At 34.5% G+C, this 18,633-nt stretch overlaps 1 protein-coding gene across 1 annotated transcript in view; it reads right to left on the bottom strand.

Annotated features, from left to right (window-relative positions):
* Positions 1-523: 523 nt before the first annotated feature.
* The window catches only part of LOC136026230 (spermidine synthase-like), a 44,472-nt gene continuing 26,362 nt past the window's right edge, over positions 524-18,633 (bottom strand). Inside the window, exons 3-5 of the mRNA XM_065702570.1 lie at positions 12,634-12,880; positions 5,439-5,668; positions 524-784 (exon numbers count right to left, since the gene is read on the bottom strand). Coding sequence (XP_065558642.1) covers positions 587-784; positions 5,439-5,668; positions 12,634-12,880 — 675 coding nt within the window. The 3' untranslated portion in view covers positions 524-586. The remainder of the gene's footprint in view (positions 785-5,438; positions 5,669-12,633; positions 12,881-18,633) is intronic.

Consider the following 18,633-nt stretch of genomic DNA (forward strand, 5'->3'; position numbering starts at 1 on the left):
TATTTGTCTGCGGCATAGTAGGATTTCCTAACCTTTTCATATACATATCTATTGGCATGAGACTATAGGGCTTAGGGCAAGCTCAAAATTGTAACCCAATAGGAGCGCACATTAACAAAAATTTTGGGAGGGGGAAGAGGAGGAGTATTTTTTCCAATTTTTTTAAAAGGATACCAAAATGGTATTACTCTGATCTTGGAGGGGGGAATTTTTTCAATCAAATGAAAAAATAAAAATCTAAGGAGGAAGGAGATCTGTCTCCAACCAATTGACGCCCCTGTTGCCCCATTTTAAAATTATGAAGCAATGTTGTTCCTAGAGGATTGCTGTCAGTTGTACGGACTGATTACTGACACAGGTGGTAATGATCCGAAGCCAAATAAAAGCATTATCGAATGATTTAGGTACCCAAAATTCATGCAATGTTTTAAAAATGGCTGACTTTGGTTATTAGAGAATCCAGAAATTATCCACAGTGAAGGCTATAGCCCTTCATATTTTAAATTCGGGGGCGTACCAAACATCGAAACAATTCAATTTATTCCTTTTACCCAATCCATTATAAAGCAAGGTAAAAATATCAGCATTAATAAAAACGGTGAACATTCAAACGCTGACCGTTATCCCAAGATGATCTTTCTTTCGACTTTTCGACAAGAAGCTTTTCAACAAATCGAGGCAGCACAAACGATGCACTGTGAATTTTTGGGCTGTAATATCGTAGATTCATTTCTTCCATTTCTTTTTCAGAAAAAGAGATTACGGGCCTTCGGAAATCAGTGTCCTGAAAAAAAAAGTTGTAAGTTCAATTAGCTTTTATTTGGCAGTTCAGTTACTTTGGGTAAATAATAAGTTCGTAAACTTCATTTTTTGAGTACAAAGGACAGTGAAAGTAATACCTGGTTTTTTGAATTGATAAAGCTAAAATCTCAAGCTTAAGCTTGAAGCCTAAGCCTTAAACTTCAAGTGCTTAAACCCGAGACTATAAGAATAAAAATTTTTTGATTTTTCATCGTTTTGAACTAACATATACTTAGAGCTAACAATGCTTACCAGGTCTACGATTTTCAAAGATGCATTTGTTTAAATGTTATTATTTTTTTTTAACTGTCAGCCTTTTTAAGCTAAAGCTTTTTCAATAAATTTCTTTACTTTCAATTGTCTTTTGAGAAACGATTCCTTTTTTTCGAATTTGTTTCTAAAGATATGACAATTATTTAAACACTAAAAAGAAGTTTTAAGAGCTTCAAAATAACACAGCCTTATATATCTTCCAAAGCTAGGAAGAATTGCAAACTCAATTTTTACTGAAAAAAATACATCCATATGTAGTTATGAAGTATTGGTAGTTACGGGTTCCGAATTCATGAAGAAAAATGTCAGTGAAAAATTAGCAAAAATTAGCTAAAAACAAATGCCACCAAAAAATTTAAGAAGGGGTAGTTCCATTGTTAAAGTATGAGCTTTACGGACGAAAAGAAGTTATCAAATGTAACTATTTGTTTTATTTACTTATTTTAACTGTTAAACATTTTAACACTGGCGGAAAATGTGGTACTAGCCTAGAAACTTCATAGTTTTGAAATAGCCAAAGAAAAAGAAATAAAGGTTTTCATATTTGAATAGATCTAATATGGGTTTGGGGGGGGGGGGGGGTTTGTTGTTGTAGAATTTTTTTTTTGATACCCTTGGTACTTCAAAAATATTTATCTCGTTAGACACGGATTCCGAAATACCACTCGAATGAATAGTTTTATATCCGATATGTTGTTTGAAACATCAATGTTTTCAGTAAAGGGCAAACTCATTTATGTAAATAGGAAAGATAATTCTTTTACCCCCCCCCCAAAGAATATCTAAATTTTATGATTTTTTACAGTATTCATGAAATTTAAAGCCTTAAAAATTGTCAGAATTAAAAATATTATGGTTATAGAAAGCATGGCGTTACCCAGTTGGAATTTCGAATCACCCTCCCCTCTGAAAATCAAGAGCAGCCAGATTCATTTGCTTGATCTGCACTTCCTAATCATTTAAAAAAATTAATCCCTTATTCAGCAAAGAAGATAATTTGTTGTTTGTTTCGCTTCATTTGATTCACCAGTATTTTTTTATTTTTTTTTTTCTTTGAACTTACTATACTTCAGTTCAGTGTCACGTCTTTAGGTTATAGTGCCGCTTACCAATTAAGATTGATTAATTACAAAGATTTTTTTTTTATTTCAATGATTAGTATTAATAAACTCTCATTATTAACAGTGACATTAATTACTTACAGTGACAATTTAGTTTCAATTGATACGTGTTTGTTGTGAAACTGGAGGAGTTTTTGACCTCTGAATAGCTATTATTGTTGTGAATCACATTTATTTTTGTTATTTCTGAATGAAAGTTATTATTCCTAAATCAAACTTAAATAAAAGTTGCTTTGCTTATATTTACAATATATTAGTATTAATTCAAGAGGCTGTATATCCAGTTAAGACCGCTTTGCTTTGGTTACCACGGAAAGTGGTTGAGTTAGCGGTGTTTATTGAGTTAGCGCATGTCAAAAAGACTTTTGACATATGTGTAACCTTTTTTACAATTTTCGAGACACAGTATTCATAGTGAAAAAAAAAGACGAATCTATTTAACTGAAAGTTAAGGAAAACTGAAAACTAAGGAAAGTCATCATTTGTCTTCTTTAAATCGAAAATTAATCAACTTTTTTTGACTTATCAAACAGGATTCACTGACACTTAACTTGGACTTCGTTTATTTTACGTTTTGGTGTCAACAAAGGTTCTTAGCGCAAAGATGAAGCTGAAGACTGTTTTTGCGGGTGGGATTGTTTCGGACAAGAATTTCGGGGTATTTTTTATAGGGTCCAAATCGACTATTTTACAGCGAAACTTTTGCCCTTTTTCTATTTTTTTCTCTATGTTTTCCGATATTAAAAACCAAGGCTGGTAAATGGCTGGATTTAATTTGATTTTAATAGAAATCAAATTTTTTTATGTAGCTTTTTTGGTACATACACAAATTAATGATAGATGAGGAATACAATTATTCATAACAAAATATAAATAAAAGCTACATTATAAATAATATTCATTTAGATTATTAAGAAGGATGAAATTGTTTGTGCTGAGATGATACGTCGTCACAATTTGGTTTTTTAGATTTTAATTGTAGCCTGAGGCATGATTTCACGTCCAATAGCCTTTATTTTGTATGATGCAGATGCATATTCTAGCCAAACACCAGCGTAAAGCCTACCCACTTCAAAGTTTTCTCGTACCCCTAGAGTACGCCTACTACACTTTGGGAAACAGTGAATTAGGTGAATGAAGCCTTGAGGAATAATTTCAGACCCTATGCTAGAACACAGGAAGGTCTTTTGAAGTGTCCAGCTCAAGCCGTTCCCTCTCCAAAGTGCACAGGCCTCAAATGATCTTGAATAGACTTTGTGTTTTGAAAATGAAACTTTCAGAAATAGATCTATAAAAATATGACCCATAGAAAGTCTTTCGAGCCTCTTGACTTTGCTAAATCCTTATTTTTTATTATCTAAGAATTAACGACGCTTCTTGACTACTATGGTCCCTGCGTCGGCCCTGCAGTGCATTCCTGCAGCGTGATTCGATCTCTGGGTCCCGTATTACCAAGCTAAGGTCAAATCCACTGCGCCACCACAGGACTGCTAAATCCTTATTTATAAGGTTTTAAAGATATTTTAAAAAATGGTGCTTTGGTTTTGAAAAAAAAACGTATCCTAATATAGCCTACTAGTAAAATCATAGGAATTATGTTCAAAATCTAGTATCAAAGAAAGGTAGGTCCAAGCCGAATAATAAAGAACTTCTTTTTTTCGAAGTTAAGGCAGGTTAGGACCTATCTTCTATGCAACTTTATAAGCCTCAAAAATAAGGAAGGATCTGAGGTAGGAGCTTGAAAAAAAATTCTTGGGGCAAAATTTAGGCTCCGAGCTCATTCAAAGAAGCAAAACAGTCCTCAGGGATGTATTGGAATTCATATGTAACAACCAAAATACGCCGCTGCAATGAGTTTAGAGGTACAGTAACACCAACGAAAAGCTAAAAACGGCACTTCTATAGAAACACTGGCGCTGGGACATATACCTTTTTGGAGGCACCTTCTTGAGGCAACGCTGCTTTCTGATTGAAACCAATCAAGGTATTGTGGGACATGAGTCAGTGTATTTTCTGTGATAGCTTCTTGAGGTTACTTCCTGTAGCTTCTTAAAGTTCCTGCATATTGACGAACACTACTGGCTAAATTAAGATGGATCCGCTATGACCCCCCTCGAGTAAAAAAAACACATAGAGGCTCCAAAAGCTTTTACAACTGTTTGAAGAATGGGCCCCGGGGTACCTATTGAGGAGCTTATTGAAGTTACATCAACGTTTAATAAACATCAGATAGTGCCTTCGTTTGTTCTTGTTTAATTTATAAATCAAGATATTTGTCAGGACATCCGTCAGTGTCCTTTCTCATTAAGCTTCTTGGAGTAACACTTCTTCATGATTAATCTAAAGGTTCTGTGTAGCATTAGACATGATTAGTGCTTTTTCTGATGTAACTTCGTGAGGTAATACTGCGTTCTTGATTCAGCTCAATCAAAATTTTGAAGGACATCAGTCAGGGATTCATTCCTCTTTCTGAGGTAACCTCCTGATATAAAGGTGGTTCTTGATTAGGTTCAATCGTGAGACATGGAGCATTTGAGTTAGTACCTCTGAAGGATTTTCCGAACTATTAGTACCTCTTCAACATATTGAGTGTATTTTCTAAGGCTACTTTTTGAGCTAACACTACTCCATTATTTAGTAAAATAATCGTATTCAAGTAACGGCCGAATCCACGATTTTTGTTCTGTGGGGGGGGACTCTACAAATTCCAACAAAAAATTGTTTAGATACATATTTGATTCTCACTCACGAGTCGGACAAAAAAAATATGGGGGGGGGGTCAAACCGGGTACCCCCTCCCCCCGGATACGGCATTGATTTGGGGCATTAATAAGGCTTACTTTCTGAGGCTTCTTGAGGTCGTTGCTTTTTGACTAAGTGCAATGAAACTTTGTGAGGTCTAGGATTTGTAGCTATAATTTTTCACTTTTCAGTGATAAGTAAATATATATCCAAGTAAGAATGCGTGTGTTGCCTACTTGTCTAGTCTCTTTGTTTTATGCCCCCAAAGTAAAATTTAGACAGACAATTAATTTGCTTGATCTTTTTTTATATACCCAAATGTTTTGACACAGTTTCATTATTTTAGCTATTTATTTTTGATTGTTTAAATCTCTTTTTATAAGATTAATGTCACTATGTGCTGGGAATTTAAAGGAAGCGTGGATTAGGTGGCATAATCGCTTTTTTATGTGATAACATTTTTAAAATGAGTACTGACACTGACAGTGTTGAAATACTTACTGGACTGTTGCTACAGAGAAGAAAGCCAATTTGTCCTCCTGGGTATGTTGGAATGCATGTATACGCATAGTCTACAACAGGGAATATCTTTTTACAGCCCGAAATGAGCTTGTCAATAATATCTGCATGAAACCATGGGTTCTCTCCTTGTGAGCAAACAATTCCACCATGGCGCAGGGCCTTCGAAATGAGCATATAGTATTCGTCACCAAACAAGCTCTCTGCTGGACCTGCAGGAAAATCAACAATCATTTTCCGTTTCTTACTCTTTAAACCAGTGGCACATTTTCGTCACAATCATGGGAGGGGGAGGGGCAACGTTGGAGCCAATTTTCCCCAATTTTCCCAAATCAAGTGAAAATTACAGTGAAAACTAAAAAATTGAGCTATTTGGTACCATAAACGCAAAGATATATAAAAGAAAACTCAGTCATTTCAATAGATTCTTGAAATATGCAGGATTATCTTAGTTTAGACAAGATTTTTGAAGAAACTAAATTTTAACTGGGGGAAAATTGTGATCCGGGGGACCTGATGTTGGAAGAGTAGTCCCCCTACCCCATAACAAATTACGCCCCTACTTTTAACTCTTTTATTTGTGACTTAAATGTGAGCGTACGCCATCTACATGCCTTGGACCCGTCTCGTGTCTATTCATACCGGAGAGCCGCGGTCTTCTAAGATTTAATTTTTATTTACTTCAAAATTATGAACATTTTATTGGAGTATCAAATATTTGTCAGTGTCGCCACGTTGGATTACGAAAACAAATGAGATGAATAAATTAGATAAATTTAGCAAACTTTTTGACAATGGAATTTAAAACTATTAGCACTATTATTGTGCAAACTGTGACAGCAACACTTTCAAAAGAAGGCTGCACCTCCTTGTGCTGTTTGGTGCCATACACTTATAGCTTTTTTTTCTAATTTCTCTGAGGATCAGCGCCAACATTTATTTTTTTTAATTTGGCACCAACTACTACCAAAAATAGCATATGAAAATCTTGAATTTCTGTTTTTTTCTAATTTTATAGAATTTTCGATTTAACCAATTGAAACAATTTGATTATGTTTTCACTGTCCTTGGTACTTTCACTGTAAAACAGATTTAGCGTTCTGTATCTGCGCTTTGCTTTGTAGTCTGTAAATGATAAGCTAATTGTTTCTTTAAAAAAAAAAAAAACCTATGGTTTCTTGGCAGCTTAATTTTGATATGTTGATGAGATTTTCTTCAAAATATTTTTGCTCTTTGTTGAGTTTGATTCATTTCTTCAACCATCTAATTTTCTCCTCAGACCACCAATCTTGTTTCAAATAGTTCATGGTAACGAACTGTAAGGAGCGACTCAGCCCAATAGTAATCGAAACTCTTAAAAAGGAATTTTGGCAACAATTAATCATCAAAAGAATCCATTAAGTTTAATTATATCCATCAAAAGCTCCAAGCCTGAGAAAATTTGATCAATTTTCAAAAATGTGGGAATCACCCTAAAAAGTCAAGTGATCTCAAAGAAATTCAAACAATCATATTCAGCGTACCAAAAAACTCTACTGCAGAGGTTTTATGGTTCTACCTAACAAAAAGGCGGATTTTACATTTTGTGCAAGAAGAAAGATCAGTGATGCAGGTTTATTTTATTTTTTCCAGAGGTGATCTTTTCAAACCAATGGTCCTAGGAGATCAGGTCAAGGCTTCATTCGAACGAAAATTACCAGTTCAGAGCTCTTTCTAAGCGAAAGAAGAGACTGGAGGGAACCTAACCCCCTCCCACGCCCCCTTTTCCCGAAGACATTCGATCAAAACTCTCGGATAGCTACTTGATTCTAAAAAAGGGCTGTAATTTATGCAATTTGCCCATTGTTAGCATATGGTATTTGTAATTCAGAAATATTCGGACATTTTCAGGCGAATTCCCTGCGGGGGAGGGGATTTTCCACTAGTGGATTTTTTTCTGAGAAGGATGTTTCTCCTGGGGAAGCCGTAACGTTCTTCCCAATCAAACTCTCTGTTTCTCTGTTGTGAACCTCTCTGACCTTAGGGATAAAGATGTAGCGCTTTCTTCCAGCAGTTTTCATAGGCATTCAAACTACGAGCTATTTTTCGTGCCCGACAAGGGAGCGTTTTCTTTGCTAACACTTCAAATTCTCTCGGTCAGTACGCTCAGACAAAATAATTTGCCATGCAAGGTCACTTCTAAAAATCCACCGTCAAAATATTCGGTTTTTGTCAGAATTTACATATTGAGAAAGTGAGAATAAAAAAAGAACTCGTTCGGAAGATGGCGTAAAATAAGACCGTATTGATAAAAATATGGGGGTAAAATATATGCTAATAAGACAAAAGCTACGGAATAAACTGGTGTATTGATTCTTGACATCCAAAATAGACACAGATTGTTTTTTCCCAATTAGCTCCAACTTCTTCGGTATATCTGCTGGCAAACCCACATCAGAAGAAAACAATTAATTAGGTTGTAACGATTCGCGAGAACAAACCGAATTTTGTCCAATTGACTTGAAACTCCCAGGTTAAACAGATTGGACCAAGGGGACTTTAACGAGGACAAAACCATTTGGAAGAAAATTGTTGTTGTATTGATTCTTAGCACAAAAAATATCCAAACTTTACATGACGTATTCATACAATGTAAAAAGCTTTTAAAATAAGCATTAATCTATAAAAATTAACTTATTTAAAAACTGGCATAAATGCACCTGTATTGAAGATACAGTCATTTTAAACTTGCAAAAATGCTAAGTTTATCCATCCCTTTAACTCTGCCCAAAATATGATTCTTTTAGCAAGTTTGAGGTAGTTAACAATTTCGACATGTATTTCAGGCAGCAAATTGACGCTTGACTGAATTTACCATGGTCATATCCAGGGGGAGGGGGCAATCCAATTTGACCCTCCTTGCCACCGATATTTCTTCGGCTTATAAAAAAAGTGACATGTCAATAAGTTCTTGTTTCGGTTTCTAAAGCTTTTTTTTACTCGCCCAAACAAAAATCCTGGATACTGCCTCGGTATTAATAATGACTTTGCAGAGACATCAAACAAGATTTATGTCAACTTAATGCTAACTAATAATAAACTTTATAAAATAGGTCAGAATATTCTACCCTGGATTTGAGACTTTCTCAATGGAAAAACTGAGATGGCAGAAACTAGAACTAATTAATTATTATCAGTAGGCGTTTTCAGCGCCAGCCCACAGTTGAATATGTGCGTTTTGACATTTTCATAAATCATTGATATCTGGCATAACAGTAGTATACTGTTTAAAATTCGCATCTGATATTATGCTCAAGGGCATACCTAGGATTTTGTTCGGGGGCGGGGAGCACAAATAAAACCTCGAAAATACATCAAAATATGGTTTATATGTGTGTTTGTTACTTTTACGAGTCAGAAAAAATTTCAGGCGGTGGGAGAGAGGCGGGTAACACCTGGTAAGCCTCCTCGATACGGCGTTGATTATGTTTCTAAAATAATTACCAAAAGTTAGGATCAAAATTGCCAAAATATCAAAGGAAGGATGAACAGAAGAAGTGTCTTCAATCCCATTTTTACAATGCTGATCGAATTCCTTGCTGATTCTTCCCTCGAGAATGCGTTATCAAACTGTCTTGGACAGTTATATCAGAAGATTGAAAACGCCAGAAGCGGTCTTAAGACGAAACAGTATGCACATTGTATGTATTCAATTATTGATTCACGAGAAATAAAGTTTTTTGTAGACGATACCCCAGATGTTGTTGTTCAGTGATAACTTTATATTTGCCACTTGCTGTGCGATCTAAACGCCTCATGGGTCGTAAAAGTGCAACACAAATTTATCCTCGCTTGGCATTGCACAAGTAAATAACAGTCAGGATGGTGGGTTAAAGATAAATTAATTTTATTGTTATCATCATTAAATCGATGTTGATTTTCATCCCTGCTAATACATTAAAAGACCTTGGAATCGATTTGACAAGAACTTTGAATTAAAACAGTACTCTTCTGTAGTGACCACATTGCGTTATTGCTTGACGGAAATAAATACAGATGCAGCGGTGTGTGAACAGCCTGACTTTTAGTGGTTATTTTTCCTGTAGCATGTCCACTGTCATACCATACTTCATTGTTCCAGGTAATTAGTTCTTTACTAAAATTAGAGTGATTTGACGAACGTCATAATACACATCTATAAAAGTTAAAGTTAGGTTAAGTTAAATTTGGTGATAAATATCAGAAATGGATTAAAAATCTAGGCTAACTTAACCAACCTGATCTACCCTAACCTGTCATCGTCAAACCTTGCATTAAACTGAAAAAGTTGACTGGTAACGATGACTAAATCCAAGGAGAAAAAAACAAGGTACTTCGGGAATCACCGGCGAATTTCGACATTCATGAATCTCAGAGTGCCATGGTAATATATATATATATATATATATATATATATATATATATATATATATATATATATATATATATATGTATATATATATATATATATATATATTATATATATTATATATATATATTATATATATATTATATATATATATATATATATATATATATATATATAAATATATATATATATATATATATATATATATATATATAATATATATTATATATATATATATTATATACTAGCTGTTGGGGTGGCGCTTCGCGCCACCCCAACACCTAGTTGGTGGGGGCGCTTCGCGCCCCCCCCCCAAGCCCCCCCGCGCGCGTAAGTCGTTACGCGCCATATTAGTTACGCGCCATTGTAGTTGTGTCCCTATGTCCCACCTGTGAATATAGATAGATATATATATATATATATATATATATATATATATCTTCTATATATATAAAAATAAGTTGTCTGTCTGTGGATGGATGGATGGATGGATGGATGGATGGATGTGTCAGGTGACGTCACCTGAAAAAACTGGATTAGGTGACGTCAAAACTGAAAAAACTAAAAAAAGGCAAAAACTACAAAAAAAACTAAAAACTAATAAAAAAAATAAAAAAGCTAAAAAACTAAAAAAACTATAAAGGTAAAAACCAATAAAAAACTAAAAAAAAAACTGAAAAAACTAAAAAAAGGCAAAAACTACAAAAAAAAACTAAAAACTAATAAAAAAAGTAAAAAAGCTAAAAAACTAAAAAAACTATAAAAACTAAAAAAAGGTAAAAAACTAAAAAAAATAAAAAATAAAAAAAAACTAAAAAAAAGGAAAAAACTGAAAAATAAGCTAAAATAAAGGTAAAAACCAATAAAAAACTAAAAAAAAAAGGAAAAAACTAATAAATGACGACACTCAAAGAGAAAGCGACCAGGACAAAAAACTAAAAAAAAAGGCAAAAACTACAAAAAAACTAAAAACTAATAAAAAAAATAAAAAAGCTAAAAAACTAAAAAAACTAAAAAAAGGTAAAAAACTAAAAAAACTAAAAACTAAAAAAAAACTAAAAAAGGTAAAAACTAAAAGAACTAAAAAAGAAAAAAATAAATGACGACACTCAAAGAGAAAGCGACCAGGACAAAAGGAATGTTCGATTAGCAATCAACAAAGCACCGGGACACAGGGAGTATAAATGACGACCAGGACACAAGTAAAAAAAAAAATTAACAATTTTTTAGTTTTTTTCTTTTTTAGTTTTTTTTTTAGTTTTTTACCTTTTTTAGTTTTTTTATTAGTTTTTATTTTTTTTGTAGTTTTTGCCTTTTTTTATTTTTTTTCAGTTTTTTTTTTAGTTATTAGATTTTTACCTTTTTTAGTTTTTTTTAGTTTTTTAGCTTTTTTAGTTTTTTTTCTTTTTAGTTTTTTTTGTAGTTTTTACCTTTTTTAGTTTTTTTCTTCTTTTGTATTAGTGTGAAATAATTCAGACGTCATATGCGGACAAACATGACGTCACCTGATCCACACACAGATCCACACACAGACAACTTATTTTTATATATATACTCCAAGGAAAATTCCTCCTGCGGAAGATTCACCCTAGAAAATCCCTCCCTACTGGAAATTCCTCCCGCGTATTAATAATTGTCATACTTAAAAAAATAAAGTACTTGTAAAATTTCCTCCGGGAAATTGTCCCTGTAGAAAATTTCCGCACCTCCATTTCGACTTTTTTTTAAACATCATGCTTTCCACAATAGAGATAATCCCAGATTCAGGGTAGCCACCCAGTGAAATAAACCACTAGATTTGGATGATTTTTTGTTGATTTAGCGATTTTCTTCAATAATCTAGTGATTTATGTACTGATATAGTTATTTTTTAGACAATATAAAAAATCACTAGAGATAGTGATATTTGACTAGGGACGGCAGCCCTGCCCAGACTGGATAAACTTGTCCTTTACTCTGAATTTATTGCGAGAATATTTGTATATATTTTAACAAGGGATTACAACAATGCAAAAACCTTAGAAAAGGAAATCTAAAGTTTGAAGCTTAGTAGAAATCGTTGCTAGAAATTGGACTTGCTTTAATAATCAAATATCTTTGAAAAAACTTATTATGAAAAGACATTACATTGCGTACAAAGCAAAAACTGGTAGTTGCAAAAATATTTGTATATATTTTAACAAGGGATTACAACAATTCAAAACCTTAAAAAAGAAAACCAAAAGTTTGAAGCTTAGTAGATATCGTTGTTAGAAATTGGACTTGCTTTAATAATTAAATATCTTTGAAAAAGTCTGCAATATTAAAATACAGCACATTGTCTCAAATTGTCTGCGGCTAGAAGACAAGCGTCAGTGAGAATCCATATGTAGAAGCCTGCCAATTGCCGAGGGCCAGGGCCTGGCAGAGAAGCCGCCGGTCTCCCGATACTATATGTATATATATATATGTATATATATATATATATATATATATATATATATATATATATATATATATATATATGTATATATATATATATATATATATATATATATATATATATATATAATATATATATATAAATATATATATATATATATGTCTATATATATATATATATATATATATATATATATATATATATATATATATATATATATGTCTATATATATATATGTCTATATATATATATATATATATATATATATATATATATATATATATATATATATATATATATATATATATATATATATATATATATATATATATATATATGAGAAGTAACAGATAGAAGATTTCACATACCAACTGGATCCGATGAATCGGTGATAATAACATCGAATTCTCCGCTGTGTTTCTTAATAAACTCAAATCCATCGCCAACATGAAGATGAAATTTGGGGCTTTCAAATCCTTTTGCCATAAACGGAAGATATTTTTTAGAGACTTCTATAACCCTACCATCAATTTCGCATTGATGAATGGACTCAACTGAAGGATGTTTGGCCACTTCCCTTGCTACGCCTCCATCTCCTCCACCAACTATCAGAACCTTAAATAGATCAAAATAAATAAGACTTAAAATAAATCGTAATAGTTTTACGTTCCAAGATGTACTCAATGGACTGCGGTTCAAAATGTTCAAAGCTGTCTGCTGGAGCAGGAGTATCGAAAACATATTAGAGTGGAAGCTAGCGGTTGTGGAAAATAACAATCGATAGCGTCATCTATCATATGGCGAATTGGTTTGACCTAACATTAGTGCAACATCTTCTTTTTCGGCAAGTTAACTGGCATACTTATCTTTTCAGACACTTTAAACTGCGGGGAAGGGCAAAGAAACCAGATTTCTGTCCTCGGTTGGTCAGCTTAAAGTTAACTTGGAGCTATTTTATGCAGACCGAAATTTTTGAAAATAAAAATGATGATTAATCATCACCTATCAACAAGTTTCACCTTCAATCCAATTGCACAGGAGGCTGATCATATCAAATCAATTAATTTCTTTGGAATATTTTTACGGTTTAATAAAGTTGCCAAACACTATACTGGAAATGGCGCTATTAGTTTTTAGTCTCTACAATCTTATCTCAAATCACCAAAAACCCAACCCTTATATGTCATATGTTTGTGTATTCTTATATGTTTGTTGAACCTATAAGATTGGCGAACCTCAAGATAAAATTAGCCAAGAAACAGACAAAGCTTCGGTTTGTTGTGTTGGCCTCAGGCAGCTTTGTCCAGGGGTGATTTTTTCCTTTTTTAAAAGTAAGACAGATCAGTTATAACTAATAAATATAGGAAATCAATATGAGAGGGAACATGCCTCCGAACAGTAAAACACAATCAATATAGTATACCTTAAACTCCTAGAGCTACCAATAAGAAATCTAAAAACAAATTCTGTTGATTCCCTGGCTGGGTTCATACTCATACCTTTTTTTGAAAAATATCACAATAAAAATACAGGCTTGAAAATCGCATGCTAACGCGATAATTGCGAGAACAGTTCGTGGTAACGAACTGCAGTAAGGAGCAACCCGGCTCAATAGTAACCAAAACTCTAAAAAACAGGATTTAATATCAATAGTTACATCAAAAGAATCGTATTTTAATGCTGTTATTAAATATATAAGTTTCATCAAGTTAAGTCTTACCAATCAAAAGGTACAAGCCTGAGAACATTTGCCTTATTTTAGAAAATAAGGGTTAACACCATCTAAAAGTCATAGAATCTGAACGAAAAACATCATCGGATTTAGCGTATCAGAGAACCCTGTAATAGAAGTTTCAAGCTCCTATCTGCAAAATGTGGAATTTTGTATTTTTTCCCACAAGAAAGATCACGGATGCTTTTTTGTTTTTTTACTTTTTTTTCCAGGGGTGATCGTATCCACCCAGTGGTCCTAGAATGCTGCAAGAGGGCTAATTCTAGAAGAAATTAAAAGTTCTAGTGCCCTTTTAAGTGACCCAAAAAAACTGTAGGGAACCTTGGCCCCTTCCCACGCTCATTTTTTCCAAAGTCACCGGATCAAAATTCTGAGATTGTCATTTTATTCAGCATAGTCGAAAAACCTAAAAAGTATGTCTTTGGGGACGACTTACTCCCCCACAGTCCCCGTGGGAGGGGCTGCTAGTTATAAACTTTGATCAATGTTTACATATGATAATGGTTACTGGGTGTGTACAGACACTTTCAGAGGGATTTTTTTCGGTTGAGGGAAGGGTTGATGGAGGGGGTTATACGGGGGGAACTTTCCATGGAGGAATTTGTCATAGGGGAAGAGAATTTCCATGAAGGAGGTGCAGGATTTTTTTTTAGCTTTTTTGAGCAATGAAAATGAAGAGCAATGAAAAAATAAATAGGAAAAAGTTTCTTCAACTAAAAGTAAGGAGCAGCATTAAAACTTAAAACGAACAGAAATTAATACGCACACGAGGGGCTCATCTCCTCCTAATACCTCGCTCTTTACGCTAAAGTAATTTTATTAATTCCAACTAATTATTCTACGGCCTTTGTGATTCAGGGGTTATTCTTAAGGAATTGGGACAAAATTTAAGCTTTAGTATAAAGAGCGAGGTATTGACGAGGGGGCGACCCCCTCATATACGTAATAAAAACATACGATTTAGAAGTTCGTTACGTAAGTTAATTTGTAAGTTACGTATATTTTACTAATAAAAACGTTCGTAAAATTAAAATTTCTAGTTGCCTTTTTAAGTAACCAAAAAAAATTGGTGGGTAACTAGACCTATTCCCCCGCTCCTTTTTTTTCTCAAAATCGTCCGATCAAAACTATGAGAAAGCCATTCAGCCGAAAAAAAAAATAATATACCAATTTCATTTTAATTATTCACGTGCGGAGAGCCAAAATCAAAACATGCATTAAATCACAAACATTCAGAAATTAAATAAAAAAAACAAGTTTTTTAACTGAAAGTACGGAGCGATATTAAAACTTAAAACGGACAGAAATTACTCCGTATATGAAAGGGGCTGTTCCCTCCTCAGCGCCCCGCTCTTTACGCTAAAGTTTTTTACTGTTTTAAAAAGTAGAGTTGAGAGAAAGAGTCAAACTTTAGCGTAGGGAGCGGGGCGCTGAGGAGCGGGATCCTCCCATGTAACCCCCTTCCCTCTCCAAGAAAAATTTCCCCTGGCAACGTCTGTACACTTCCAAATAACCATTACTATATATAAAGACTGGTCAAAGTTTGTAACTTGTGGCCCCTCCCCCAAGGACTGTGAGGGAGTAAGTCGTCCCCAAAGACATAGTTATTAGTTTTTTCGACTATGCTGAACAATATGGCTATCTCAGAATTTTGATCCGTTGACTTTGGGAAAAAATGAGCGTGAGAGGGGGTCTAGGTGCCTTCCAATATTTTTGTTCACTTAAAAAGGGCACTAGAACTTTTAATTTCCGTTAGCATGAGCCCTCTCGCAACATTCTAGGACCGTTGGGTCGATACAATCACACCTGGAAAAAAACTCACACCCGTGATCGGTCTTCTGTATTATTATCGGTCTTAATTTTATAACGTTTTATAATCGTAATTTAGGTAACAAAACATAAAAGGATACTTTAGCCTGAAATTAGGATTGATCAACTAAAAAAGCGAATAACGACTTTTCATACAAATATGAAGTGGATTGTTAGAAAGGGTGGATTGTTGGGGCCAATCTTTCGATGGGTATTAAACATCGAAGAAATGTTAAAAATCGGCCAATTATAAGGAAAATATGCAAGATTGTCGTTAAAAACTCAACATTCAGAGATTTTGGGCGTGAACCCCCCCCCCTTCCTCACTGCCTATATGAGCACCCTAAAAGTTGAACATGTGCCCACTTTTGCTTTAGGGGCTACGGGGCATTTATAGGGCAAATCCTATTTTAGACGGATACATGAGTTGTTGGGTTGTTGGTATGATGCTACAGAGGGCATGTTCCGAAAAAAAAGTTTTTCAAAACAAATAGAGCGCTACGTTAAACCAAAGACGAATAGAAATTAAGTCAAGTATCGTAATCGTCCGAACTTAAAATGAACAGAAAACACTACCGACGAATAAATGAGACCCGAAACAAGAATAAATTACAATAAATAATGAAATCAAGCATAAAACGCACAAAAATTACCACAAACAGGAGTAGGGTTAACGCTCCCTAAGCCTTGAAAAGGCCAGAGCGTCATTTGCACTTTACTGAAAAAAATTCTTATTTTGAGAAGCGCGGTTTTATTAAACCAGCAAAAATAGCAACAAAAAGAAAATCACTATAGTAACCAAGATCATGGGCAGCACAATAGCGCTGCCTAAGTAAAGAGCAATGTGGGCACAATGTAGTATTTATTTATTTTGGTTTTAGACCAGGGCACTTCGTATTGAAGGATTCGTCGCAGAAACTTCGAAAAGTGCTCATTCGAATGGAAATCGAAAGGGCTTGTGTACTTTTTAGTAGTCGAAAGTGATTGGAGAAAAACTAATCTCCCTCCCACGCCCACTATTTCACCAAACGCATGCAATCAAAATTTATGAAAAAAATTGAGAGGTCCGGAAATTATGTCTTTGTGGATGACGACCTCCAAGCCCTCAGGGTAAGCGTTGCAAGTGATGCACTGGGGGGATATAAGGTTTAAATAAAAAGGGTGATCGTATAAACTTCGGAGAAGGCTCAATGGATTGATAATAAGACGTTCTAGTGCCTTTTATAAGATTCAGAGTGATCGAAGGGTGGGTACCCCCCCCCCAAACACACAGACAACACCTCGTATTTTCAGGAAATGCATCAGATAGAAATTTTGAGATGGTCATTTGTTGTCGTAAAAACTTAAAAAAGGCTCATTCAATTGGATGTTTGGAAACTGTATTTTTGGAAATTGAACGGGGCTAGTGCCCCCTTCAATAGTCAAAAATGATTGGATGGCAACTAACCCCTCCCCCTCCACACCCACCATTTCCCAAACACATCCAATCAAAACTTTGAGATAGCCATTTTTTCAACGGAGTTTAAAGGTCCGGAAATTACTTCTTTTAGGATGAGAAGCCCACCCTCACAGACCTCAGGCCAAGGGCTGTAAGTTATGCCCTGAGGGCATATAAAGTTTTTATAGAAAGGGTAGTCTTATAAACTTCAAAAGGGGCTCATTGGATTGGTAATTATAAATTCTAGTACCTTTTATAAGATTCAGAGTGATCGGCGGATGGATAACACCCACACACCTCTTATTTTCCCGAAATGCATCTGATAGAAATTTTCAGATGGTCATCTGTTGTTGGAGAAACTTCAAAGAAAGCTCATTCGATTGGAAATTGAAGGGCTAGTGCCACTTTTAATTTTAAAAAATGATTGGAGGGCAACTAATCCCTCTCCCATGCCCACCATTTTCCCAAACACATTGAATAAAAATTTTTAGATAGCCATTTTGTTCAACGTAGTTAAAAGGTCCATAGTTAAATTATGTCTTTGAGGGTGACAACCCCCCTCCCCTTGTAATTTGTGCCCTGGGGACACATAAGGTTTTTTCTTGTAAGTTGTGCCCTGGGGACGCATAAGGTTTTTTTATAGAAAGGGTGGTCGTATAAACTTCGGAAGGGGATCATTGGATTGATTACCAGAAGTTCTAGTATCTTTTTTAAGATTCAAAGTTATTGGAGCGCGGAATCACCCCCCCCCCCTCCCAATCATAGTATTTTTCCGCAATGCACCAGATAGAAATTTTGAGATAGCCATTTGTTCTTTCCAATTTCCATTTCATTGAAAATTGAAAAAGCCCTTTTTAAAGGTCAAAAGTTAATGGAGGGCAACAGCCCCCCCTCACTCCCAAAACACATCTAATCAAAATTTTGAGATAGCCATTTTGCTCAGCAAAGTTAAAAGGTCTGGAAAATATGTCTTTGAGAATGACAATCCCCTCCCCACGCACACACAGCCCTCAGCGCAAGGGTTGTAAAAATGTCCAGAGGGCATATAAGGGTTTTTATGGAGAGAGTGGCCGTATAGACTCCGGAAGGGGGCTCATGGATTGGAAATCAGATTTTCTAATTCCCTTTTAAAGAGTCAAAGTGATTGGGGGTAGCTGATAATTAAGAGAATTACCATCTATTATTACCCCATGTTTTAGGTATATTTGCTCAATGTTTTTCTGTTTTTTGTTTATCTTCATAAAAAAGGAAAAAAAAATCCTTGACCCCATCCATACATATTCATGAATCGGTGCCACTTCTCCCTTAGATTTCATAAAACACATTTGCTCCTCAAATTTTGAACTGATACCCCCTGAACATCCAGTATCTGGCATATCCAGCTAAGCT

This window comes from Artemia franciscana, chromosome 4, assembly GCF_032884065.1.
Source record: "Artemia franciscana chromosome 4, ASM3288406v1, whole genome shotgun sequence".
NCBI lineage: Eukaryota > Metazoa > Arthropoda > Branchiopoda > Anostraca > Artemiidae > Artemia > Artemia franciscana.